We start from the raw sequence: 27,759 nt of genomic DNA, 5'->3' as shown, positions 1-27,759 counted from the left end.
CAAACCAATAATGGAACATCCTGCATTACCAACCAAACTTTAATTTTTCTCTTACCTTCGAAACCTTCAAGGTATTCAAGCTCATCAAACCATAGTTGAATGAACTCATCTCTCCTGAGCCAACATTTCTTTAGATCATCAATACTTGAAAACTGCAGAACAGCGAGAAGGTTGTGCCATTTACTGACCTTCACTTCGAACCCTTCCGATCTTAAATCATCTTGCAAAATATCCAAATTATGCATATCTTTTATCTTACCAACTAGGCAATAACTTCTCCAGGTTTGCTCAACTTTTGGAACTTCGATCATAGATGGAACCGAGCCTTCCATGTTAGGATTTCGAGTGACGTCGGATACAATCTCTTCATGCGCATGACCTGCACCCTCAACTTCACTTTGTTGTTGTGCCTTCTCCATTGGTGGGATATTTCCTAGCAACACTTCTCGGAAGGATCTCGAGTCTCTCAACGATGGGGCATTCCACCTCACCTTCTGAATCTTAGATGGAGCTCTTGCGACGCTAGGATTATTGTTCTTATCTAAGAAGACCCTTATGGTGTAGCCGTCTACCACCCTTCTGTCTCCTTTCAAAGCCCTGAATCAAATAAGCCAAATGTCGTCTTCCTCAGCTTCCTTTTTGTGCTATTGTAGGCTATAAATGCATCTAGAACAACTCCAAAGCTTTGGAAGATTTCTTTCAAGGCCCGGTGATGAACCCTTTTGCTGATATCGTCGATAAAAACTGAGAAACCAAACCTGCGAAACTCACTACTTTTAGTTCTCTTTCACACCGATTCCATAGCTATCCTCCCACTACGCCAGATTCCACCCTCGGCAACCCCATATGGCGCTTCGAAGCTTCTTCTTCCTTGTCGTCTGTAACCACTCATGGCGTTTATTATATTTTAAGGTACGATGTTGCTTTGGGCATCAATTTTGATATTCGATGTTAAAGAAAACATAGCGATAGTGGGTGTCTTCCTTTCAATACCAATCAAATCTATGGAGTATTTTTCAAGTAAAAATGGCTGCTAAGTTTAATCTGCCAGAAAGTTCTAATTGTCTGTTAATTAATCTATGCAAACTCAGTTGGTTATGTGGGTTCTATCTTGCTCATGCCATGATATTTCCATTACACAGATCATTAAGTCTGAGATTAAATATTTAAATTGGTAAAATTTGATGGATTCAACCAACTTCCTTCCAAAGATTCACAAAAACCCAGCTGAATCTTTCTAATTTCTCCGAAGATCTTACTTTACCTGTGAAACCCAGTGAGGGTTTCGCTGTTGTTGGTGTAAAATGCAGAATCTTTGAAAAACCATTTCTGGGTTTTCTTCCATTCACCTGTAAAATCACTCAAGTTAGCGATTTTCAGCCATGAAAATGAAGACCCATTGCTGCTAAATTCACATATTTTCTTTGGCAATGTAGAGGAGAAAATAGATTCTGATAATGGCGGCTGCATTTTCTCACTCAGTTGAAGAAACAAGAAAGACTAATGGCTCCACTGTTACTTGAAAACCACAAGTTTCTTCAAGGTATTTGTCTCCTTCTTCACCGGCAACAGCAGAGGCTAGTTCTGCTTCAAAACCGGCTCCGATGACTGTGTCGTCGCTTCCGAAACGATCTCGATCGGCCGACCGGAGGGCCGAGGGGTCAATTGTCACAAGGAAACAATGTTAATGCTGTAGAACTGCTTGCTGCTAACAAGATGATGATTACTTCAAGGAGAAGCTTATTCGTTTCGTTTCAAGGTGAGGCTTTTTCCCTTCCCATTAGCAAGATAAAAGCTCAAGAAGGTTCCAATTTGACTAGGAAGGCTAATCCTGAAAGGCATCGACCTAGCCCCATAACTGATCACGAGAAGAACTCGATGCCGGTGGATCAGGGAAAAACCCGGAAAGCCAATTCGGGTTCGAATTCGTCGTCTAGGAGTTTGGATTATGGCTGTGATAGGAATGTGTTTCGATCTTGTGCAATGCTTGATGAGAGTAGTAGTAGGAGTGTTTCTTTTGTTGGTCCTAGTGATAGGAGGTTGAGTTTGGATTGTGGATGTCATGCTGAGATGTTTAAAGAAGCTAATAAGCTAAAGCCGAATGCAGTCGCTTGCGATCTCGCTGCATCCGATACCAATAGCTTATCCTCCGGGCGGGAGCACCAATTCGGGTATGCAAGAATGTGGAGGAAGTGGTCTTCTCATAGGAAGGAGTGTGCCCCGGAATATTGGAGTGGACAAGACCTGCTTCTCCTAGTCAGCTTCGGACACCTTCAGCTTCGTCTCGGTCGAGGGGGCTAGGTTCTGCTTGGGTGAGAAATGCAGTTGGTGATCAGATGATGGTAATTCTATCAATACTCCGTTTAATCCAAGACTTTCGATTGATATTCGGAGAGGAAGAGCGGGGAGAATCAGATAGTCGATGCTTGCGTTTTTGAGGCTTCTTTATAGCATATACTTGCAATGGAGATACAAAAATGCAAAGGCGGATGCCACTTTCATGACACAGAAGCTGAGTGTAGAGGTATGGATTTCCTGCCTTTCGATCTCATCATTCTCGAATAATAGCTGGTTCGATATGAAAACGAACTAGGTCTAGAAAACAATACATCTGAGCTGAGATTTAACATTATGGCCTCTAATATGTCTGGTATGTCTGCATCTTATTTCATTTTCGTTTGCATCAGAAATACCTGTGGAGTGCTCGGGTGACAACATCGGAACTGTGGCACTTGGCCAAGCTAACAAGAATCAAGTTGCTATTGCTGAGTCGAAAGTTGAAACTGACTTCCATCCTGAAGGGACAAGTAAGATTCGAAACTTCATCGCATTTCTTTAGTATTGAATCTGTTCCTCATAGTGCTTCGCATACAAACATGGTTTTTACCTTCATATATTAATCATGTTGTACATGTAATTCAAGCGCATATAGCTCATTTATAGGCGTGGACGCTCCTCGAACGAGATCACTCTAGTCTTTGCAAGGAGCAAGTGAAGCTTTAAAGGTGAGTACTCTTCGTCTTCTGATTGTCGGAAAAGCAATAGTAAGTTTCTTCCCATTTCCCCCTTGCTTTTTACTATATGATATGTTCTTGGTTCAGTTTCATAGCTATCAGTGAGGTTTAATGTGCTGTTCTTGCTTCTCTTCCCGTCCTTCGTTCTCTTGTAATAGGCAGATATCGAAAATATGAAGAATGCTGTTAGTTCGGCGGGTGCCGTGATGCAGGCGATCACATCCTCAACTTGCACACTATCGTCAAAGGTAAAAGATCAATAATCCGAGACATATAATCTACCGAATCATCTGAACTCCGTTTATCCATTGCAGGTCGAGGAAATGAATTCTCTAGTGGCCAACCTCGCGATCAAGACGACGAAAGAAATGGTTTTGCTCGAACAATGCAACAACTTTCTATCCGCCTTAGCAGCCATTCAGGTAAAAGTACTGCATTTTGTTTAATCCTCCAAGCTATTATCTGCTGATATGGCTTATTATAATCAATATTTTCATCAGGTTAAAGACTGTAGCTTGAGGTCACATAGAATGCAACTAAATCATGTATCTAACTGATCTTGTTTCGACTATTAATTCACCCTAAATGCTATCGTTCCACCAGAAAGCTCGAGTTTTTTTTCTGACGGGTCGAGACGGCGACGGACAAAAACAAGAGCTGACTGATTCTAGCCAGGTTGGGCTTCTCATTTTAGCAGTTTTTGTAACCCATTATCATGTATTTATTGGCCTACTTTGATTAATCATCTAAGTTTGGCTTAATATCACTTTTGACCCCTGTAGTTTATCCAAATCCTCATTTTGGATCTTGATTAATCATCTAAGTCAATGAGAGGCTGCCACATGTAAAAAACATTAAAACTTCTTTAAAAGGTAAAAAATTCAAATAAAATCATAAAAATGTAAAAATACTCTAAAAATATAAGGGTCAAGCTGAAAATCTGGGTAAAGTACAGGGGTCAAAACTGGTATTAACCCATGTATATAGATAGACACACATCTCCAGCAAGCAAAACAAATATGCTACATTTTACTAAATTAACATAAGACCTAAGCTCTTGAGTTTACTTTCGTCCATTTTAGCTGAACCAAGAGTTTCTGATGAATCTCAACAACTAATTTGACAATATTGGCTTCCTTTGCTTGACCAGACCTTTTTAAACATCCGCGCCGACTTCAGCAAGCTTTTCACTTTACTAATGGCACCGTTTCCAAACGTTAAGGCACCATTGATCTCATCGGATGTTGCCGGTGCATCCCGGTCTTCCTCAGGGTTGGTTGCTGCTGCCCTTGTGCTCCCATGAGACCCCTTCTTTAGACCATTCTGGTCTTTGCGAGTGTTACCACCCAATGAAGCAGCAGCCCGGACCTGATCGAATAACACAACCTGCATAACTACACGCGACGGGAGCCTCTCGTTTTGAACCGCATGCATACGTGCATCCACTGATAGTTTATTGTAGTCCATTAACTTGCATATACTTGTTCTCTCACTTTTGCTCAACACTGGGTGCTCCTGAATGGAAACAGAATACACTTAGAATCGGTTTGCCTTTGTCTATGTTACTCAGACTTGGGATTTGGTGTCGGATAAGAGTTTATGTCCCACATGTATGTTCGTATCGAAATGCCAATGTCTGATACGAGTATCAGATTCGGGCACTTCAATTGAAATAAAGAGTCGGAACAGCATGAACCTTTTATAATAATAACAGAGTTGCAGACATTGACTAGTTCAAAATCTTCAATGATGTGCATTGAAACTGATGGGGCTTTGGTAAGATTCTCACCTTAAGATACACGTCAATGGCTCGGTAAAGCCGATCATGATTCGTCCGAGAGATGCCAGACACCATTTCAGCAAGGTCTATGAACTTGGACAATGTTAATCTGGGATCCTTGGCAATTTCAGCAAGGTATGCATCTATCAATTTTGCCACCATCAGCTTGGAATCATCTGTCAAAATTCCAGGTCTTTCAATTTCCAGGATCTCGTTCTCTTCCGACTCGAATTCGGAATTCTGATCTTGCATCAGAAACTCCTGTACTATTTTCTGTACTACATCAACATCATACGTTACTTCCCCTTCTGGTGTTTGCATCAAAATATCGTTTAGGGAAACCTCCTTCAGTTGCTGTCTGATTCGGCAGACCAGCAGTTCGGTAGTCATCTCTCCTGAATCAACGATGATGGCTACTTTCAACAACTTCAGCAAGAAGCTGCATGGTACACTTCCTCTCTCTGCAGGCAACAACCAAATGATTGTATCGACCGTCGATCGATACTTCGCTGCATCCCTCGAATAGATAACACCCTCACTAAAACCTGGCAATCTTATGTATGAATAAGCTTTCAATGCTTCTCCAATCACTACATGTGACAGTATACCTTTGGTTTTAATCTTCATCATAATACGCTTATACAAATCGATTTCGAGTTTACACAAATCTTCGATCCACCAGTCTTTCGGCACAGGTCGACTTCTGATACCGTTACTGCTGTCATCCGAGAGCCTCCTCTGGTTATAAGAGTAGGACCAATTAACCTTGGATACATCGGAGCAAGCCTTGGCAGCTATAGCATCAATGCAAAGACCGACCAGCACCGATTCTTCGGGTAATGGTAACACTGATTTTGTGGTTTGAAGAACGATGATTGAATCCTTCCAGCTGCGGAAGATGCTGGAGTTGAGGAAGGCATCGATCTTGTATACTAGGTTCCCTTTTTCAGTGGTCTCATGCATTCCCAAGTACTCGGCTGCACAACGAGCGGCGATAACGTTGTAAGCATTAAGGGTGATGGCAATCCCGTAACAAAATTTGACACATATCTCGAAGGCTACCGAACCTCCGGGGATGTCGGAAATCTGAATTTCATCACCGTTTTCGTCATTTGCAATCAGCTTTTGTAAGCTGGCACTTTTTGACAGAAGAGGAAACTGCATGCATACATACATTCATGAATTCTTATGAACATACTCGTATCGGATATACATTTTACTCTGAATAACATATTTACACAATGACGTTGTGCAATACTTGACCATAGGTAAAAATTCACTCGAACTCGAAGAAAATTTGTACCTTATGTAAATAAAACTCAACATCCCCAACAACGATAACGACGTCGGTTGCTAGCTCGCTAGCTACATATCTGAACATGTGTATACAAGCTTAAAACCATCATATATGTTCAAAGTTCATACATGTATTCATATTCGATACTCACATCACGATCTTTCAAAGATTCTTCGGCTTCGAATAAGTTGAACGTATCGAATCATAGATTGCAAACAAGGGTCCATTAGATCTCACCTTACATTCTTGCCATTGCTCCGAAACGTATCCGGCTTTGATCCAATCTTCATAAACTTCATATCCCTTCACTGTGGAGCCACCAAAACCACAGACAGCAAGTATCAATTTTTATACAGACATCCGGCGGATCGAGCGGCGAGGAACTCGATGTCCTTTAAACAAGGCTCGGGTTCAAGCTCAGTGGATGAAGAAAACAACGCTGGAAGAGCTTTGCAAATCTAGGTGCATGAGATTCACAGGGAAGCCAATTGCACGAAGATAGGAGTAATGTGTAAAATATAAGTAAAGGTGTATGTTTAGCTGGTTGTAGTTACACCTAATACAAAGCTTATTCCACAAAGTGAAAAAACATATTCTTAAATCACGAGATGTTGTAATTAGGTTAAGCATTCGATTGAGTCGAGTTAGAAAATTTTAAGTTATTTAAGTTGACGGATTTTATTTTATAATTTAAACTTTATTTGGTTTTTTGTTCGAGTCAAATTATTCAAAATTTGGTTTATATTTAATTATAAATATTTACTATGTTATTATATTATTTGATTCTAATTTAAATAATTTTCTATATTCATTTACAATATACATATATATTTCTTCATATTTCTTCATATGTGATATACATAGATCATGCAGAGTTGAGAGATTCGACTCAAGCTTAAAAATTAATCTTCTAATTACTAATTTTTTTGAGTTATTTGAGTTCTATTTAATAGTTCGACTTGAATTTAATTTTTTTCCGATTTGAATCGAATTTATGAATTATCATTTAAATTTTATTTAAATTTTTTATCAGTGTTACTCATCTAGCTTATTGGTTTTCGAAAAGTACGATGACTATATCATTACAAATTGAAGTAAAGGGACTATTTTTAATTTTTTATATAATAGAGGGATGCAATTTATAATTATCTTTTCTCCTGCATTCCAAAGCCCTGTAACTAGATTCGGATGGGCCGTTATATAAACCCTAAATTCACTAATCTCAATAACATTTGGACTCTTACGTGGAAACGGATTATCGGAATTTAGGGCTGAGAGGATTTTATTCAAATAAATTTTCTGTGATTGGAATTACATAATTTTTTTTTTTGGAAAATCCTGAAACTTCATTCTCTGGTTAGCATCGACAGTTTGCTTACTTGAAGCAGACGCATCTCCTCTCTCATGGCGGCCTCGCAGTTCTTATCGTTAACAGCGCCAAACCCAGAAGCGATGGGTCCCGTTATCGGAGCCTGTAAATCGTCTTTCATCACCGGCACCAAGCTCTTCTTGTCGAAGAAGCCCCGTTCTCGAAGGCCCATTGCTCAGAAATGCTTCAAACATCCGTTTTCTAAGTCAATCGACCACATCCCCAAGCAATTCAGAGAACAAAATCTCAAAGATGGATGTCAGTTTTATATTTTTTTTCAGATTTTTTAAAGCTAAGAACATAATATTGTTATGCGTTTCTTGTGGAAAGGGTTTTGGATTTGGGAGCAATGGTTTTTACTTATAGTTTGAAGAATATAGCAAATGAATGCTGTAGTTTCTTTTTATATTGTTACAGTCATAAACATGGAGTCTGATAGATTAATATATTGGAATTATTTGATTAATCCATATATTTGTTAGGTGATACTTTTAGTTCTAGATGGAGCTTTGATGGTTTGTTCGTTATTTGAGTTATGAAATTATGACAAGCTGCTTTGAGTGGGATTCATTTGAAGTTAAGACTAAAAGTTACTGTTTCGTTTGTTGTTGTATAGTGATGGACAATTATAAAATGTGCCTGGATATCTTTATGGTCTTAGTCCATCACAAATGGACATGTTCATGACTGAAAATAATCCAGTCCGTCGACAATCCGAAAGTGTTACTGAGGTTTGCTCCTTTATTAACCTCTTTCCAAATCTCAGTTCATAGATGATGGTTGATGTAAGAAATTAGTGTAAATAGTAGAATCTAGAACTTACTTTTTTTTCCAATGTTTTCCAGGAAAGTATTTCATCTGCTAGAAACTATTTGAATAATGGGGGTATGTGGAATATGTCAAGCATTAACGATAGAGGCCCTTCCAAATATAGTATGAGTGTAAGCATGTATCGTGGAGGGGCAGAGGATCCGGAAGGCCTAGAACTGCTCCTCCAGATTTGCCTTCTTTGCTCTTAGATGCTCGGATATGTTATCTTGGCATGCCGGTAAGTCCATTCCATATCTGGCCTATAATCATGCATGGTGGCTAATTTCTAATTCGTTGTTGTCTTATAATCTTTTTCTGTAGATTGTACCAGCAGTAGCTGAGCTTATTGTTGCTCAACTAATGTGGTTAGATTATGATAACCCTTAGAAACCTATATACTTGTACATCAATTCATCTGGGACACAGGTTAGAAGAATGTTTCTAATTCTTGATCAGTCCACTCAACTTCTTCGAAGCATTCCTTTTGTGACATGTCAGTATCATATACTGGAAGTTTTCATATCTATTCGTGTTGATTGATTGCTTCTGAACTATATAGGATGAGAAGATGGAGACCGTTGGATCAGAAACCGAGGCATATGCTATAGCCGACACCATGGCTGTGAGTATCATGATAATAAAATATTTCTGTTGATATTTATGAATTTATCTTTCATTGAATGAGGTAAACTTCCGAAGAAGTTCAATATTTTACAAGCACGTCGGTTTTTGTTTTGTTCTACACAAGGATTATGATGGTGACCGTTTGTCATTTTAGTTATGTTTTACGGGGAAATAGCTAAGTTAAATAGTTTGTTGATATGAGTTATTGCTTTGGATTATCATTCTTATTTAGCTGTTGGATTTGATTTGAATTTAACTCCTTCACTTTTATATTTCTGTATACCCGAAGTACTGCAAATCAGAGTTCTACACTGTGAATTGTGGCATGGCATTTGGTCAAGCAGCAATGCTTCTATCTCAAGGAGCTAAGGGTTATCGTGCTGTACAGCCGAATTCATCCAGTATGATTCAATTCCACTTTGTAACTTTGAAGATGAGCGTAAATTATGTTCGGAAATATTTCTTTTATTCCTACTCTATCTGAGGTTGACAATACCACCCATGAGTATAGACTCGATTTTCTCTATCTTGTTTAGAATCATTTATTCAGAATTTCAAAACTTATCTCCGGATCTCCTACTAAATGCTTTGCTTATAGGATTACAAGATAAAAACTTGACCATCCTATCATTTCCTTTTTCAACTTTTAACATTTGTTGGCATGGTACTAGATGTTCATGTATCCCTTTTTATGTTTTAAATACTTGCAGCGAAGTTATATCTACCTAAAGTCAGCAGATCAAGTGGGGCTGTCATAGATATGTGGATTAAGGTGCCCTTTTGCTCTATCCCCTTATGCTTTGTATATCTGCATGTTTGTTTTAGCTTTTCTGATATATATGTATTATTTTCAGGCCAGGGAACTTGATGCAAACACCGAGTCCTACATTGAGCTACTAGCAAAAGGCACAGGGAAGACCAAGGAAGAAATCGAGAAAGATATTCAGCGTCCTAAATATTTCCAAGCACAAGAAGCCATAGACTATGGCCTTGCTGACAAAATAATCGACTCAAGAGATGCTGCATTCGAGAAACGGGTAGTGTTTTTGTTACCTTTTCACTTGTTCTGACTTGGTACTTATATCTAACTCCCATATCTAATGATTATTGAGAAACATACTCATATTTGACACATACACTGGAGTCCGAATGACATAGTTTTTTTCCATGCTCTTTTCCTTGTCATGCACCTGTAGCTATCCTTTTAGTAAGTTGTTTTTCTTTTGTTTCTTGGTCAGAATTATGATGAGATGCTTGCTCAATCAAAAGCAATGAGGAGAGCTGCAGGTGGTCCACAAGCGGCTCCGTCCGGGTTCAGGTGATTTAAAAGGTTTATAGCATAGCATAGCATAGCATAACTGTACAACACATAAAGTGAAAACCTTTGTGCTGTCTACCCTTTGTTCACTTCATGCCCTCTGAATTACCTGGCAATACTTTTTCTAATGTTTTTTGTGTTTTTATGCATCGTAATAGATTACATTGTTATATAAGTTTTGGTAGGTTAATGAGTCATGATATATAAGATTTCGACATATTTGTGCATTCTTATTAGGATCTGGAAAGGAATTTCTAGATTGAATCAGATACTGAATAATTCGAATCCGAAAATATCTGAATCCAAAATGATCTGAATTGCATCTGTTTCGGGAAATGAAACCGACATGCTTGTCAAGCACAAAAAATAGTTGGGTTAGTTAATTTCTGTTAGTTTGATGCCAAGCTGAAGAGTTTCAACCATCAGCAAATTGCATTCATATTCTCCAAAACCACTGCAGTTCTTTCAACATGCTTCAAAAGCACTTCATATATTTTGTTCCTCACCCTTCCATATGCTTCGAATTCGGGACCTCGCGATGTTGATTTGCCATCGCTTTCCATCGTATCTAACCAGTCGTTCAATCTCTTGATCTGACACATAGATTCAGCTATGAGGTACCTTTGAAAGGCATTCATTATCGAAACTGCCTAAATAGTTCTCTTTATAAGCTAAAAACCATGTTTCACATTCATCTTGCAATGTATCTGCAAGGTTTCTAGCTATATTCAAGGTACTTCCCTTCACCCAATTTGGTATATTTTCCTTCTCAGCTGCCAAATCAGAGTGAAATTCACCATTGCTCCTTTGCTTCGTAATCATATAACCACCTTTCGGCAATGTAATCTGACTCGATTGTTTCATGTTTTTCGCTTGATTTTTACCCTCTTTGGTTCCACTTGTAGAGAGTGGGACAAGGTCAGATGCCACAGCAGCTTTAACCCTTGTGGTTGCATTTCTCGATCGGCCGACGGCTAGTTTTAATGCTTCCCTGGCCGAACCAGGATTAATCAGATCACAATCAGCCATTCTTTGGGGACTAATATTGGTTAATGACTGAACAATTGTTCTCCACTGAGCCATGAAATCTTGCAGCTTGAAGAACTTGTTAATTGAAGGTTGTTGATCTTCTTTCGCCAATTGAAGCTTCGAAAACTTGCTAAATGAAATATTAAGGGAATTTAATGAAATTTCCTGACGATGCAGACTCGAGTAATACTCGTAATGAAAACTCAGGTACATTTCCTTACCTTAAGCACTTGAGCAATTTCTCAGTACCAGCAGCCTCTTGCAAAGCTTCAACAACAGCCAGCAAAGTGACATCTCTTTGCCTTAGTAATTCCTGCAGATATGTTAAAAGTTATGGGACTTTAAGAGCAGGTAAAGTGAAATAAAGGGCCAAAAATAAAACCTCAAGCAAAATGGGAATACCTTCCCTAGTTTGACTAAAGAAGGAGGAAGGGTATCCCATAACATCTCACTTTCTTTGCATATTTAGCTGTTGGATGAATCTCTTTGCCTTGCTTCAGTCCAAGGCTCTTTAATTGTTCTTCTAGGGGTTGAAGAGTTCCAACTTTTGCTTGTACTTTTAACTGGTTTTGAGAATTGACTAACATCTTTTATCCCTACTTCAGTGTTTGAATTATCATCATGGTAAAATCTTGCAGACCCAACTGATGAAGCCTGTAATGTTAGAAAAAGAAGTATATATTGGCCTATTTTGTATAAGAAAGGGAAATGTCATTTGAACCTTAAATTCTGTTACATGCAAGTTCATTTTTCTCGAAATATCCTCACGGTATATGGCTAGATATGTGTATAAATATATCACAAACATCGGGCATATGTCGAAATCTAACGTTCACTCGAGTTTAACCATCTGATATATAGTTAGATATTTGTATAAATGCAAGACAAATTTCAAAAAATTTGAGCATACTATGTAGGACATGTTCAAATCCGACACTCGCTCGAGTTTAACCATATGATATATAATTTAGATGTGTATAAAATACAAGACAAATATAGAAAAAAATTAAGCATATTATATAGGATACACGTCTAAATCTGACATTCATTCGAGTTCAACCATATGATATATAGTTAGATGTGTGTATAACAAACATCCAGAAATTAGGCATTCCATGTAGGATTCATGTCTAAATTCGACACTCACTCGAGTTCAACCATCTGATATTTAGTTTGATATGTGTATAAATACAAGACTTAGAAATATTTGAGCATACCATGTAGGACACATATCCAAATCCGACACTCACCCGAGTTTATTCATCTTATATATAGTTATATATGTGTATAAATACAAGGCAAACTTTGATGATACAGATAGAAAAGGACCAGGAAATGATACTTACATGAGAATTAGAACAATGTAACGCCTGTCTCTTTCTTGAACAACCCACGTCAAAGCCTTGATTGTTAAGACCATGAGTCCTGGTTCTACAGTTTAGACCCCCATACTTGCTTCAGTCCCTCAAGGGTGCCTTGCAAGGACTTATAGACTGAGCCCTTTCAGTTCTTTGTTGCACCAACAATGGCGTCTCCATTATATCCATGCCAACAAGATCTTTGGGATACTTATCAAATGGCTGTCTCCCTGGAATCGGCATCAACCCTTTAAGCAACGGAACTGGATAGGCCGATTCCAATTCCTGCACGTATATGGACTGGCCGATATGCAACTTGTTGTTTAGAATCATTTCGTCATGTTCTTGAGGCAAAGAAACAAACACTTCGTGGGTTGAATCCGAGACTTTGATAACGAAGCCTCGTTTAGTTCAAAGATCGCCTTCTGATAACACTGGGATTATGCTTATGATCTGAAACAGGACGGCTCTCTTGTGATGAGGATCTTCCCGATGATTGATCGCAGTTTTTTCTTAAATGCCCATGGTTGAAAGAAGGTTCAAAATGACCCCGTATTGCAGATTTTCCATGGCTCTTTGAAAAGCGATCAGGGTTCCGAAAGAAAATGGAATCTGATTATTATGATTTTGGGGGTTTGATTTCTCTCTCTCCTGTGATTTAGAAGATGTGATTTGCGTGTTCTTGGATGCTTGGTTTCATGGTAGGTTAACCGCCATGAAGAGGGAACTTTAACGGTAACTGAAAACAATGGGTAAATAATGCATTTAGTACATAAACTATTAATTTTTTCCTGTTTTAGTCCTTAAACTTTCATTTTTTTAAATCATACTTAATGTTTTGTTTGTATTTCATGTTAGTACCCCGCCGTTGAAAACTTCACGGACGGACTCACCTATGACCGTGCCTACAGTCTTCATTCGTCGCATCAGTCGACCGATAAATTCCAAAGTACAAATTTTATCCAGATCCCCGACCCAACATCCTTGTATAAATCCTAAACTATTACTTTCGTTTCTTTTGATACCTAAACTTTATATTTTTTAAAATTATACCTAACATTTAGTTTATGTTCAATTTGATACATGTTAAAAAATTAACAAAACTGTTGTGACATTTTTTTTTATTTTTTTCAATAATGACATGGCATTATATTATGGTGATACGTCAACATCAACGTTAAGTTTTTGATGGTGGAGTACCAAAAATAAAACCTAAACTAAACGTTATGTATTGCTTTAAAAAAATCGGTACTAAAACGAAATAAAAGTAATAATTTAAGTACTAAACATATAATTTATCATGTTTTATATAATAGAGATATATTATATCATTAAAGTTCTAACTCACATAAGATAAGATAATATAAATATTTTTGACTATTTGATCAATTATTAGATCTGGTAATATTTACTAAAATGTTTAGTCCCTGGAACATTTGGACGTTCCCCGGTGGGCTCAGCAAAGCGTCCCTATTTTATCTTCAAAGACACCATTAATTGAGTGCACACTTCTATTTTATTTTAATGGAGTTATTTAAAAAAATTGTTTTTTTAAACATATAATTTTTAATTTTTAGTTTTAAATGATTTTTTTTAAATCACAAGATTATGATACGTGTTACTTAACGGAAAAATTAATATCGTTGACAGCCCGAGTACCTAAAATAATAACATTTATATCGTTAAACACCAAGATGAATCAAAATACTTTAAGCACCTATTAGAGAAAAACAGTATAGTTTAAACACTTACTATGATATTAAGCCTTCTAAAAACTACAATATTTTGTTTAAAAAATCAATAAAAATATTGAATTATAGTTTTTTTTTCACTCGTTAGAACATAACATATTGTATGAGATTTTCAAGTTAACACAGCGAACATATCAATGTATTGTGTAGTCTGGGGAGACAGCCCAACATCCCTTTTACACTTGGACATGGAATCCCGAAAACCGGAAACGCCTGCAGCAACGGAAACCGAAAACCGGATACTTCGTTTTCTTCAACCTCTCCTATTTTACAGAGCTGCTGTTCGACATAAACAACTTGGCATCACATGTGCATATGTCGAAGCTGAAATCAGGACTAGAACACGGATCAGGATAAAATCAGGATGTACTTGAAGAGCAGGTTCGGGGAGTTTCCTTTAATATCTGAGCGGCAAGCGTTAGCAGATCCAGCATCTCAAACCCTGCAGCAGAAACTGAATATATTTTCTGACTGCTGGAATCCTCGAACATATCACTTGCCTCACCGTCTATACTTTCTCCAATCGGTTCAACATCTCCCTCAGCTGACCAAGTAACGGGCAGGGAGCTGCCGAGGGTGGTCTTCACAAGTTTTGCCTCAGTAATGATCTCATCAAGTGTCTCTAATGAACTAGTATCTGAATCTTTCGAATTAATCAGCTCCATTACCTACAAAACCGAATATAACTTTGACATTTGTAGTTCAAGTCGAACAAGAAATAAGAAAGCTATTACTAACAGTTCAATTTAACTTAGCTTCACACGGACGATTTGCATAAAAAATGGTCCATAGGCAGAAAATAATATGAGAATAATTTGTGACACCTATAATTTTTTTTTCTTTTTCATCTCATAAAAACCTAAACATAATTTTGCATGAATTGATGTTCGAAGTAAACCATCGAAAATATTCGAGCATAACATGCCCAAGTCCAAAGCAAATAACTGCAAGTGTCGGACGTACTTGATATTATGTCTGCATGCTTGATGGAATGCTGAAAGATTACCTTAAGAAGTGAAAGACGCAATCTATGAACTGTAGAAGTCAGGAGGTCTATACTTTCCATGCTCTCCTTCAGTGTAGCATTTTCGATTCTCAATCTGGAAGAAGAATAGTAATAACATAATCCACGTATCTGTTAAACTCGTAGAACAAATATCACTCTATAATTTGCATGCAAATGCTATCCAATTCAAGCATCCACAATATTTATGGATACCTAACGAAATCTATGCTATTTGGAGGAGATTCAGCTTCATTCTCCCCAGCATCTAGTGCACCAACCCAACGTTTCAGATATGTTTTCTTTAGCAGATTTTTTAGTTTTCCATCTTTTTCATATGTAACAACCCTTCTGTCAGCAACTTCAGCCAAAACATTCCCTTGCTTCATCTCATTACTGATTTTCCTGTAATAAGTGTCACATTCGAGTTAGTTGCGTACACAATTCAGCCACTATAAGTGAGAAATATTGCTCAAAACATAGATGCACAAACTTTAAGAAACCGAAAAAAACAAGACAAAGAAAAAGAGGGTAAAAGTTAAGATCTTCATGTATATGATTAAATAAGGACACGTGCAAGAGAAATTCCACCATATTCTTGAATTCGAACAATGATACATGAAAAATCCATTCCTTTTCTACATCATTCTTTTACTCAGGATAAAGGCAGCTTGATAACTGATCATCAACTTGGCGCTACTCATGAGGTATAAAAAAAGTATAATAAAATAACAATAGCAAAAAAATACTATCATGAAAAGAAAAAAAAGCATCTTACTGTTGCAATAACTGATATCTCCGCTTGAACTGTGCCAACTCAAGGAGAGCCTTCACCTTTTCATTTGTAACCTGAGTTTAACAAAATTCTTAGAAGTTATTTTGATGCAAAGAGTATAATGCAACTAAAGATAGAAGCCATTCAACAACCAAAGAAGATCAAAGTGTATGCTGCAAATGACAGTAACTCAAACCACACATAAACGATAACAAGCAAACAAGGAGGCATGATGCTCTCATGCAACAATGAATAGCAACAAAATCCTTCAAGTCTTCAACAGAGTGTCTCTTGAAACAAAATCATAGTGTCTCATTGACTTGAACCAAGTAAATCCCATAAATCATTCTTTCAAATTAATGTGCTGCAACAAAAAAAATTATGGAAAATAAAATGTGTTTCCATTGGAAGTTAAATTGAGAAAGTTACTTGAAGCAAATTTCTATGAAGTTCATCTATCTTTTTCTGAAGAGCTGCATTAACATTTTTCTCAAGTAAATGCCTTTCTTCCTGCTGCGATAAAAGCAACAGTGCTGCTACCTGACAGAAGATTTCAAGGATGAGAAAACAAGGTATGAATTTCCAGAAACCAGACTAGTGACAGAAGAATCATCTAAAACCTTTTCTTGCAATGCCTGTGCAAGGGCTTCTGAGGCGTCACCTTTAGTCTCAGCAGTATTTAAATCCAGCATGCCCCTCTACAAAATATGATGGATATAAATAGAAATGTATAAATTACCAGAAACCAGACCACAGAGAAAAGAAACGTCTAAAACCTTTTCTTGCAATGCCTTTGCAAGGGCTTCTGAGGCATTAAGCTTAGTCTCAGCAGTATTTGAATCGAGCAAATCCCTCTACAAAATATGATGGATATAAATAGAAATATATAAATTACCAGACACCAAAGACAGAATAAACATCTGAAACCTTTTCTTGCAATGCCTGTGAAAGGGCTTCTGAGGCATCACCCTTATTCTCAGCAGTATTTAAATCCACCCCCTAAAAAATGTGATGGATGTAAATAGAAATTACAACTTGAAAATACATGGTAAAATGACCGAGAAATAATAACCACGGCCGGCATCCTGACATCTAGATGCATCCTCACAGAAAATACTATCAATGGTAATTGTTTTCTCACTAAAGTTGTCAAAGCTAAAAGATGGATTTGAACATAATTGAGAAACTTTAGTGAGAAAAGTCAATTTCAGTGCTCAGACTGCAGTTACTACTCCTGAAAAGTCAGAACTTCCAAAATCACATGCTTTAGCATCAAAAGACAACAGAGCCAATACTCAAAAATAAAACATCAAAGAAAAACATTGGAACCAAACAAAAATGCCCAATAGACGTCATTCAATTTAGCTTTTTATAACTCATCGCTTGGAAAGGAGGATTTAAGCAACCCAGGATGTTTCTTTTCTTTTTCTACAAAAAAACCTTTTATCGTTCAAATCAGTCTCTTGAGACAAAGATAGCACTAGATGTTTTACATAAATGCAAAAATGAGAGAGAAACAAACAGCTAACTACTAAGAAACAAACCTTAGACACCAACTTGGATTCAGCATCAGTACTTATATGTACAACTACACGCCCATCTTCATCTGGTTTGAGAAAACATTGCACATGATGCCCTCTTGGATTAAATTGTCTAATTTTTTCTTCAGCATCAGTACTTGTATGTACATCTACACGCTCATCTTCATCTGGCTTGAGAACACTATGCACATTTTGCCCTCTTGGATCAACTTGCCTAATTTTCTCTTCTACTGCATCAACAGATCTTTTGATATGTGATCTTTCCATATCAAGTAAATTCATAATTTGAATTTTTTGCTCAGAATGATAATGGCGTAATTCTGTGACCCTGTTCAAAATCATTTTGCCTGAAGTGATCTGCACATAATTCATAAAATCAAGGACTTAATCATAGAAAAGAAACAAAAAGGAAAACCATAAAAATGAAACTAAAAGGGAAAAAATTTAAATAAAGTACTCACTTTCTTTCTTTCCAATTCACGAAATTTCTTCTTTAAATGATTTTCAATCTCCAAACCCTATATACCAACAATCAGTTTCTATCAATACGAAACATGAAAAGCAAGCATAGGAGTCTCAAACAAATCCATACCATTCGCAATTTGTTTCGTAGATCATCAACAGATCTCCTTACTCTTTCCAGCTCTGCTTCCAATGAACTCTGTCTGAGGAAAAGTTAATCAAGTTGCATGTTGAAACAAAATTCAATCTAAAGAAATTTGAATTTCTATAAACTAAATCTGAAAAAAAAATGAAGCTTGTCAACGTATTAGTCTTGCCAGCCAAGGACAAGTTTGAATTAACATGATATGAAGTAAAACACCATGTAGAACATGGGCATTGGTTGTAGAAATCAATTGATATATTGTACAAACATAAACATGAAAAATAAAAAAGGCAAAGCCAATATACTGTATTCATTTTGGAGTAGAATAAATCATGGACATATAGGCACCTTTGTCCATAGCAGTTATAGTCCAAAGTAACAAGGAAATACTAATATTAAATAAAGGGGAAAACTAAGAAGAGACAAATTCTATAATGCTATATTAAATTACAATAAGGTTGCTGCAAAACCTGATAGAGGAAAATTTAGAATTTAATTGAACTCACAATGTATTTAGCAGTGGAAGAATCGTTGAAACTCCACAATTCTGCAGGATCATTTAAGAGACATGTACATTTATCATCCAAACTAGAATCCTCTAATTCCCCAAGAGTTTCTTGCCTGATCTCGTAAAACTTGCCAATAACCTGTCCCAGATTTAGAAAAGGTAAGAAACTGCATATGCCCTTGTAAAGTCAAAAACAGAAAGGAACAAAATGCAAAGGTAAATGAAGATAATGTAAAAGATTCTTATAAAAAAAAGATAATGTAAAAGATAGTGCAACCCGGAAATAAAGCAATTCATTTTTCATTTGAAGAGAGCGGCTAAAAGGTAAACAGATTAACTAGAAAAGAAATAATAGTCTAGATGCACCAACTATCAGAGTAAAATGTGAAGCAGGCCGTGATCCTAAACCAAAAATTAAAAGTGGGGAGGTATTGCTTCTTATTAGTTATCAGGATTCTAGTCCTCTTATTCTTGTCTTCTTTTTCTTCTTTCTTTTCCTTTTTTTTTTTGGTTGGTGGGGGGGTGTTTACTAGGCCTTACTAAAAAATTTAAATCCATAAAGAGAAAATCTAAGCAATTATTTTAGTTTTAAACAAATGTATTTATTCACGATAATCAATTAAATGAATTGATATGTAATATAATCTAATTAACTAAATAACTTGCTCTGTAAAGCTTGGAGGCAGGTTGTAAAGTAGGTTATCAACCATATTTGTAGCAAACCTACTAAATCACTGCATAACAAATTAACAAGTACAATCATATTAATTCAAGACACTGCACCCCTTATTTAAAAAATCAGTTCAAGATGTGAACACAATATTTCTGACTTTTACCTTCTTTAAAGTTCCATTTTCCTCTTTTTGCTTTGCAAGATCGATTTGCAGTGCATCATTACATCTGCTCTGTTCAAGACAATTCGATGCAAGCTCTTCTAACCTGTATTATAATTTTTTAATGATTATTATCCAAATAAAAAAAATTCAATCAATTTGGATCATATCTAAGATTTAAATTTATATAAAACTAATTTTAGATTTCATATATGTTCTTAACCCTCAAATTTTTTCCTTCCAAAAGGCCACCCCCATCCATGAAACTGACAATAGGGACAGCAAATCCTCCCCAAACCCAAACCTGATGATTCCTGGAAAGATATAAAGATTACCTTGCCTGAAACTCATTATACTTCTGAGCCATGAGCTCTTCCTTCTCCTTAGCCTTTTCAGCCTGTTACCAGCCATGTGGAACTTCAAACTAGAATACAATTATAACACAGTGCACAATAACAAGAGGGCAATCATAAATAAATTAAATTTAACCAATTATGGAAAGAACCTCCAAGATCGAACGATCCCGTTCAGCAAAAGCAGCAGCCACACAGCCTTGGAAATACTTAACCTGCTTCTCAGCTTCCAGATTCTGGAGAAAGAAACCAAAACAAATTAGTGGTAAAAAAATAAAAAAGCCAAACAGGAATCTCATTCATTCACTAAAACAAACAAGAAATGATTTCATTTCAATTTGTTAATGAATGTTACCTTAGCAGCCTCCTCACGATGTAGATCGGCCAGCTGAGTCTGCAAACAACAAAGCAATCACATCAACCCGTACAAGAGGTTAAGCAAATAAGATAACTGAAAACTAAAAATAAACATACTTTAATTCGATAAGATTCAGAAAGCTCCTCTTGAAGATTTTGGTTATGCCGGGTACAAGCAGCTAATTCCTTTCTCAAATTCTCAATCTCCTGCTCTAATCCAGCTGTCCTAATAGGGCATTAATTTTTCAATTGACAAACTCAAAATAAGAAAGAAAACAACGAGTCCAACAACCGGATGATGCAAATTAAAAATTTATACCTCTGGAAATGCATTCGAGTAGCCACACCAAGATAGCTTGGTCCAGCTTGTTGCATACACAATTGTTCTATATCTTTACGCAATTCATCACGCTCTACGCAATCAAAATCAATTTAAAAAAAAAAAACTAGGGTGAAATCACAGCGAAAAATAAAGAGGAAAAATAAAAGTGTACCATGTTCTAATTGTTTGATGCGAGCAAGTAATGATTCGGTGTCGTTTAAGCCGGTCTCCATTTTTCTTTAGATTTTCTCAAGGAAAGTTGAAAATTTTGGGGATTTTTCTTAGGGATCATAAAAGAAAGAGAAAATCGCCTCAGTGACCAAAAAAAAGTTATAATATACGATTTTAACCAACTTTTTTTGGATTTGCGAAAATGACCAACAAAATCGCAACGCGAAATAAAAATCGCAACGCGATTTAGAAAATCGCAACGTTGAAAAGAAAATCGCAACGGTCAAAAGAAAATCGCAACGCGATATTCCAAGAATCGCAATGCGATTAAGAGAATCGCAACGCGATCTTCCAAGAATCGCAACGCGATTAAGAAAATCGCAACGCGATTCCAAGAATCGCAACGCGATTCAGAAAATCGCAACGCGATTCCAAGAATCGCAACGCGATTCAGAAAATCGCAACGCGATTAAGAAAATCGCAACGCGATTCCAAGAATCGCAATGCGATTAAGAAAATCGCAACGCGATTCCAAGAATCGCAACGCGATTAAGAAAATCGCAACGCGATTCCAAGAATCGCAACGCGATTAAGAAAATCGCAACGCGATTCCAAGAATCGCAACGCGATTCAGAAAATGAGTAAATTCTTTCAAAAGCTATTGTATTTGTTTCTTTCTTAAGAATTTTCTCTAAAAAGATAGTATCCGCGCGGACGTGTCGAAGACACGTATTACCACGACCACGACCACGACCACGACCACGACCACGACCACGACCACGACCACGACCACGACCACGACCACGACCACGACCACGACCACGACCACGAGACGAGACGAGACGGCGGCGGCGGCGCGCGAGAGTCCCCCTTGTTCTCTTTCACTCAACAAGGAAATGGGAAATCCAAGCCTTAAATACACTTCCCAATAGTGTTTCCAATACTATGTGGGATTGAGCATTACTCAACACTTCAAAGAAAATATAGCAATTTTTGTAGTATTTTCCCGCTTAATCCATATCTAAAAATATTAAAACATTTTATCAAGAGAATTAAAAGAGTTGTAGATATCTACATTTCAATTCAAACTTATACATATAGTTTTAATATGATAAAATGTTTTAATATTTTTAAATATGGATTAAGCGGGAAACATGCTACAAAAATTGCTATATTTTCTTTGAAGTGTTGAGTAATGCTCAATCCCACATAGTATTGGAAACACTATTGGGAAGAGTATTTAAGGCTTGGATTTCCCATTTCCTTGTTGAGTGAAAGAGAACAAGGGGGACTCTCGCGCGCCGCCGCCGCCGTCTCGTCTCGTCTCGGGTCGTGGTCGTGGTCGTGGTCGTGGTCGTGGTCGTGGTCGTGGTCGTGGTCGTGGTCGTGGTCGTGGTCGTGGTCGTGGTCGTGGTCGTGGTCGTGGTCGTGGTAATACGTGTCTTCGACACGTCCGCGCGGATACTATCTTTTTAGAGAAAATTCTTAAGAAAGAAACAAATACAATAGCTTTTGAAAGAATTTACTCATTTTCTGAATCGCGTTGCGATTCTTGGAATCGCGTTGCGATTTTCTTAATCGCGTTGCGATTTTCTGAATCGCGTTGCGATTCTTGGAATCGCGTTGCGATTCTTGGAATCGCGTTGCGATTTTCTGAATCGCGTTGCGATTCTTGGAAGATCGCGTTGCGATTCTCTTAATCGCATTGCGATTCTTGGAATATCGCGTTGCGATTTTCTTTTGACCGTTGCGGTTTTCTTTTCAACGTTGCGATTTTCTAAATCGCGTTGCGATTTTTATTTCGCGTTGCGATTTTGTTGGTCATTTTCGCAAATCCAAAAAAAGTTGGTTAAAATCGTATATTATAAGGCATTTTTGGTCACTGAGGCGATTTTCTCTAAAAGAAATTAGAGAGAACGTGAAAAGAGGGTACAAAGGCTCAAACGCAATGGAGAATAAACCATTTTGCAAAAAGCCAAATTTCTTTGTGTTTTTTTACCTCAAGGGAAACGCAATTTCTAATATTCAGCAAATTCACCCTTACCCGACTGCCACGATTTTTAGTAGGTCTAATTCCACTGTCAATCCCTATGCTGTTTAGATTCTTGAAATTTGATCCCTTTATTTTGAATTCTGAAATTTAATCCCGCTCGTTGTTTTAAAATTCAATTAAAGGTAAACTACAACCATGACCACTTAATTATAGGTGGATTCTATTTTGACTATCATTTTTTTAATTTTATCAATCAAATCATTTGACTATTCAAGTGTTGTCAAGCACTAGATATTTAACATTTCACAAAGGAGATGATGTGCCGGTTGAAATATTAATATAATAACCAAATTGATAGAATATGTAAAAATTGAGAATTAAATATAGAGTTATACTAATTTTCTAACAACCACATTAATATTTCCGTTAAATATCAGTGACTTACAACTTGATTGATAATACTTAAGTAATTGAGAAAGATCGATAGTTAAAAATTAAATTTATCTATATTTAAGTGGTCATGAGTAGGGATGTGCAAAAAGATCTGATACGATCGATCAAATATGATGATTTAATCTAAAAAATTTGGATATCATATCTTTTTTTTATTTCAAATAATTTGGATCAGAAATCCATTTTTTTTGAATAATCATATAAATTCCAATTTTGAATTATCCACAAATTTAAAAAATGGTCTTTAAGATTTTAGATATATTTTAACCCAATAAATGAGTAACCCTATGACCCATTAAAGTTATAATCCAATAAAAATTAGAATATTTAATTATTTATTGTACGTGAGTAATTATATATTTATAATAGTAAAATTATCGAATAAGTTACATTAAATTACAAAATATAAAAAATATAAAATTTAGTTTGACAAGCTAAATTTATATTCGGATAACTAGATATCCGATCTGAAAATTCAGATCTTCGATTCTTCGGATCATATACATATCATCATTTTAGGTATTCAAAATTTTTGGATATCCGAATTTTTAGTGGAATTGGATGCAAGATCCCAATTTGCACACACCTAATCATAATGAATATTGTTTTTTATTAGTTTAGGTGAATATAAAATATGGTAAACTATGTATTTAGTATCTAAATTATCAGTTTTGGTTTGTTTTAGTACTTAATTTTTTTTTTCAAAATCATGTCTAACATTTAGTTTTCATTTCGTTTTACTATACTATTAAAAATTTAATTTGCTTGATACCTAAACTATTAGTTTTGATCCGTTTTAATACATAAACTTTCAATTTTTCTAAAACTTAACGTTAAATTTTGAACGGTGGTACTAAAAACAAAAACTAAAATTTTTAATGGTGAGATACTAAAATAAAATAAAAACTGAACTTTATATATGATTTTTTAAAAAATTAAAAGTTTAAGTATTAAAACGAACCAAAACTAATAGTTTAGATACTAAACGTATAATATACCCTATAAAATAACATCTATTCAAAAAATTCTCCGTCATTAACAATAAATACTAATACCTTTCGATTAATCACACATAAAACTCGAAATTTAACCAACTTAGCTCTTATACTAATTAAAGTTATATACCAAATAAGGTATTATGTTAATTGGCTCACGTTGAAGTTGCAACAAACTCAATTATCCAGCCGGGCGGCAAAATTTAAAATCGACAAATTGGAAAAGCCATCTAACCGTGATTAAAATGCTAGTTAGAAACAGACCAATAGTATTCTGCCACGTCAACATCAATGGCCGTCCAAACCCTAATCTTAACCACAGCAGTTATACCCCCCTCGAGTATCTGTATTCGTCATCCACATTCTCCCACTATAAATACTTCCACCAGCCTCCCGCATTTCGCCACTCCAGATTTTCAAATCGTTTTACAAGGTGTCTTAATAAACGCCTTCTTCTTCATCTGTTTTTGGTTATTTTTCTCAAGGAGAAAATGAGAGAATGCATTTCAGTCCACATCGGTCAGGCAGGTATCCAGGTCGGAAATGCTTGCTGGGAGCTTTACTGTCTCGAGCATGGAATCCAGGTATCTTCCATTTTTTTTTGCTTTCATTTTGATTCAGATCTGTGTTAATATTATTCGTTTCGGCTTATGTAAGCTTAATTACGTTTAGATCTGCGTTTTGCCTTTTAATCGAATGGTTTATCTGTTTTTATATGCCCGTTTCTATTGCATGATTAGATTTGTTGTGTTTTTAGTTAGATCTGAGGTTTTTAGGTATATTGTTCATGTTTCCGTTCTATTTCCCGTTAGGTTTCGTATTGTATCAGATCTGGTGAATCTCTGTTTGAATCCTGCTTCAGATCGGGTTAATCTTTGTGTATATATTGAAATCTGTTGGTTTGAATCCCTGTATTGTTTGTTTGGCTTTGAAATACGGAGTTTCTTAATGAGCTGTTCTGTTTCTGTTAACAGCCTGATGGTCAGATGCCAAGTGACAACACTGTCGGAAGAGGTGACGATGCTTTTAACACCTTTTTCAGTGAAACTGGTGCTGGAAAGCACGTCCCTCGAGCTGTCTTTGTGGATCTTGAGCCCACTGTTATTGATGAAGTGAGGACCGGTGCTTATCGCCAGCTTTTCCATCCTGAACAACTCATCAGTGGAAAGGAAGATGCTGCCAACAACTTTGCCCGTGGTCATTACACCAGTAAGTTCTTATTCCATTACCATGTTTGCCCATGTTTTGTTTTTTTTATTGGAACTAACAATTGGCTTACTTTTTTGTTTCAGTTGGCAAGGAGATTGTTGACCTGTGCTTGGACCGAATCAGGAAGCTTGCTGATAACTGTACCGGTCTTCAAGGGTTCCTTGTATTCAACGCTGTCGGTGGAGGCACTGGATCTGGCTTTGGTTCTCTCCTTTTGGAGCGATTGTCTGTTGATTATGGCAAGAAATCCAAGTTGGGTTTTACTGTTTACCCTTCTCCCCAAGTATCCACTTCAGTTGTTGAGCCATATAACAGTGTTCTATCAACTCACTCCCTTCTGGAGCACACTGATGTGTCCATTCTCCTTGACAATGAAGCTATCTACGACATTTGCAGGCGCTCTCTCGACATTGAGAGGCCCACATACACCAACCTTAACCGCCTTGTCTCTCAGGTCATTTCTTCCTTGACTGCCTCGCTGAGGTTTGATGGTGCCTTGAACGTTGATGTGACTGAATTCCAGACCAACTTGGTTCCCTACCCAAGGATCCACTTCATGCTTTCCTCATATGCACCGGTAATCTCTGCTGAGAAGGCTTATCACGAGCAGCTTTCGGTTGCTGAAATCACCAACAGTGCCTTTGAACCCTCATCTATGATGGCCAAGTGTGATCCTCGCCATGGAAAGTACATGGCTTGCTGTTTGATGTACCGTGGTGATGTAGTTCCCAAGGATGTCAATGCTTCTGTTGCTACCATCAAGACCAAGCGCACCATTCAGTTTGTGGATTGGTGCCCAACTGGCTTCAAGTGTGGTATCAACTACCAGCCACCCACTGTCGTTCCAGGAGGTGATCTTGCTAAGGTCCAGAGGGCTGTTTGCATGATTTCCAACTCCACTAGTGTTGCTGAAGTCTTCTCTCGCATTGACCACAAGTTTGATCTTATGTATGCCAAGCGTGCTTTTGTTCACTGGTACGTCGGTGAGGGTATGGAAGAAGGTGAATTCTCTGAGGCTCGTGAGGACCTTGCTGCATTGGAGAAGGATTATGAAGAAGTTGGTGCTGAATCAGCTGAGGGTGATGAGGGTGAAGACGACGAGTATTAAGATGTGGTTGTGGGATTATGTTGTCTCTTATAATGTTTTACGTCCCTGTTTATGTTGAATCGTTGAAGCTTCGTTTGGTAAAAGACGTGATATGGTTATTGTACTGTATGCTATATTTTTATGTTTTAATTTGTTGTTTGTGTTGATATTTTATGTATTTTTGTTGTGCGTGTTTGAAAGTAAATAGCTAAAACCCCTGACACGATCTTATTAGTTGAAAGGAAAGTCACGGGTGAAGTGTGTAATGAAAACACAAACGAATTTGCATGACACAATTAAAATATTTTTACATTGTTAAAGCTTTCACACAAGTTGTTAAGGAGCATGTCAGATTTGCACTTAATTGAGAAATGGAACCTTGATCATTGTGAAGGTCCTTATTTTTCATCCAATCAAATGCTTCTCCTGACATTGACCTCATTTTATTCATTGCATCTGTCAACTATGTATGTTTCCTTTGCAGTCTTTCGTAACACATTTTTAATGCTTTTCCTTAGTTTCTCTTCTTAGAGTTGAAGTTATAATACAAATGTCTCATATAATTTCTGTGCTCGGCATGAGAAAATAGTTCGATAATTGCCTTTACAAGATCCTATAAGCATAAAATAATTAGTCATTATTAACATATAAATATAGGTGAAATTAGTTTGAAATCCGAATAAAATTATTATTTTACCTTTTGTTTGCTTGACATGAATGTATAATCATGAGAGTTTGTTAGCTCCAAGTATGCTTCAATTAGTTGTAAAAACCAATACCAAAAGGTATGGTTTTCACTCTCAACTGCAGCATAAGCAAGTGATAGATGCAGTCATTTGCATCAACCCAACTATTGCCAATAAATAACCCTATATTACTTATCCCCAAGGTTTGTTTCTCTCAATTCAGCAAGATTATCATATATCCTTGCATATTGCTCATCTTGATTTCTATTGATCATCTTCAAAGTTTCTTTCTTTACTCTATTGCATTTTGATATTGGAATATCAATGATGTGATCATTTTTCACATCATGTCTTAAGGAAATAATGAAATAGTTTAGAGGTCAACCCTAAATTTCTCTAGGTATACTTTAGCCAACCACCTATAGGTACAATTCTTATTCTTCATCTCTCTAATATATTGATTCTCTCCAATGTAGGTCTTAATCTGTCAAATTATGTTAGTGCCATCTTTGGGAT

General features: G+C 36.7%; 3 protein-coding genes, 1 long non-coding RNA gene and 2 pseudogenes across 10 annotated transcripts; 3 read left to right on the top strand and 3 right to left on the bottom strand.

Moving 5' to 3' along the window:
- The first annotated feature begins 1,457 nt into the window (after positions 1-1,457).
- Positions 1,458-3,780, top strand: LOC120129319 (annotated as a pseudogene).
- A 341-nt stretch (positions 3,781-4,121) lies between these two features.
- On the bottom strand, positions 4,122-6,534 carry LOC120129355 (BTB/POZ domain-containing protein NPY2-like). Its single transcript, XM_039146876.1, has 4 exons — positions 6,329-6,534; positions 6,098-6,167; positions 4,804-5,952; positions 4,122-4,529 (listed from the first exon to the last, which is right to left on the bottom strand). Exons 1-4 carry the CDS (start codon positions 6,388-6,390, stop codon positions 4,122-4,124), a joined length of 1,689 nt encoding a protein of 562 aa, XP_039002807.1. The 5' UTR covers positions 6,391-6,534.
- Positions 6,535-7,394: 860 nt separating this feature from the next.
- LOC120129357 lies at positions 7,395-10,251 on the top strand (annotated as a pseudogene).
- Positions 9,224-27,033, bottom strand: LOC120129358. Its single transcript, XR_005516728.1, has 3 exons — positions 27,022-27,033; positions 24,307-24,314; positions 9,224-9,356 (listed from the first exon to the last, which is right to left on the bottom strand). It is a non-coding gene; the product is annotated as an uncharacterized LOC120129358 (long non-coding RNA).
- On the bottom strand, positions 14,468-20,950 carry LOC120129354 (early endosome antigen 1-like). 7 transcript variants are annotated; one of them, XM_039146873.1, is made up of 20 exons: positions 20,822-20,950; positions 20,647-20,740; positions 20,445-20,553; positions 20,326-20,364; positions 20,123-20,206; positions 19,953-20,014; positions 19,621-19,723; positions 18,783-18,923; positions 18,262-18,330; positions 18,131-18,187; positions 17,821-18,026; positions 17,673-17,721; positions 17,056-17,127; positions 16,905-16,982; positions 16,749-16,826; positions 16,558-16,668; positions 16,132-16,202; positions 15,570-15,758; positions 15,357-15,450; positions 14,469-15,018 (listed from the first exon to the last, which is right to left on the bottom strand). In XM_039146873.1, exons 1-20 carry the CDS (start codon positions 20,880-20,882, stop codon positions 14,710-14,712), a joined length of 2,076 nt encoding a protein of 691 aa, XP_039002804.1. In that variant the 5' UTR covers positions 20,883-20,950; the 3' UTR covers positions 14,469-14,709. The 7 variants fall into 7 exon arrangements, with proteins under 7 accessions (XP_039002801.1, XP_039002804.1, XP_039002802.1 ...); XM_039146870.1 differs by having other exon boundaries at positions 14,468-15,018; positions 17,673-18,026; positions 20,647-20,719; positions 20,822-20,945; XM_039146869.1 differs by having other exon boundaries at positions 14,471-15,018; positions 17,673-18,026.
- LOC120129356 (tubulin alpha-2 chain) lies at positions 24,655-26,653 on the top strand. Its single transcript, XM_039146877.1, has 3 exons — positions 24,655-24,845; positions 25,236-25,470; positions 25,554-26,653. Exons 1-3 carry the CDS (start codon positions 24,753-24,755, stop codon positions 26,576-26,578), a joined length of 1,353 nt encoding a protein of 450 aa, XP_039002808.1. The 5' UTR covers positions 24,655-24,752; the 3' UTR covers positions 26,579-26,653.
- Positions 27,034-27,759: the final 726 nt, after the last annotated feature.

This window comes from Hibiscus syriacus, unplaced genomic scaffold, assembly GCF_006381635.1.
Source record: "Hibiscus syriacus cultivar Baekdansim isolate YM2019G1 unplaced genomic scaffold, ASM638163v2 tig00110485_pilon, whole genome shotgun sequence".
Lineage (NCBI taxonomy): Eukaryota > Viridiplantae > Streptophyta > Magnoliopsida > Malvales > Malvaceae > Hibiscus > Hibiscus syriacus.
Note: the sequence above shows the minus strand (reverse complement) of the source record. Positions and strands in the feature narration are given on the sequence as shown.

What these genes read in the sequence shown, in the direction of transcription:
- LOC120129356 (XM_039146877.1), top strand. Translation starts at nt 24,753, where the DNA reads ATGAGAGAATGCATTTCAGTCCACATCGGTCAGGCAGGTATCCAGGTC. An exon ending in GTCTCGAGCATGGAATCCAG is followed by an intron (nt 24,846 to 25,235) that starts GTATCTTCCATT and finishes TTCTGTTAACAG; the next exon opens with CCTGATGGTCAGATGCCAAG. An exon ending in TGCCCGTGGTCATTACACCA is followed by an intron (nt 25,471 to 25,553) that starts GTAAGTTCTTAT and finishes TTTTTGTTTCAG; the next exon opens with TTGGCAAGGAGATTGTTGAC.
- LOC120129354 (XM_039146869.1), bottom strand. Translation starts at nt 20,882, where the DNA reads ATGGAGACCGGCTTAAACGACACCGAATCATTACTTGCTCGCATCAAA. An exon ending in ACTCGAATGCATTTCCAGAG is followed by an intron (nt 20,554 to 20,646) that starts GTATAAATTTTT and finishes ATGCCCTATTAG; the next exon opens with GACAGCTGGATTAGAGCAGG. An exon ending in CTGAATCTTATCGAATTAAA is followed by an intron (nt 20,365 to 20,444) that starts GTATGTTTATTT and finishes TGTTGTTTGCAG; the next exon opens with ACTCAGCTGGCCGATCTACA.
- LOC120129355 (XM_039146876.1), bottom strand. Translation starts at nt 6,390, where the DNA reads ATGAAGTTTATGAAGATTGGATCAAAGCCGGATACGTTTCGGAGCAAT. An exon ending in TTGAGTTTTATTTACATAAG is followed by an intron (nt 5,953 to 6,097) that starts GTACAAATTTTC and finishes GTATGCATGCAG; the next exon opens with TTTCCTCTTCTGTCAAAAAG. An exon ending in CCATTGACGTGTATCTTAAG is followed by an intron (nt 4,530 to 4,803) that starts GTGAGAATCTTA and finishes GTTTCCATTCAG; the next exon opens with GAGCACCCAGTGTTGAGCAA.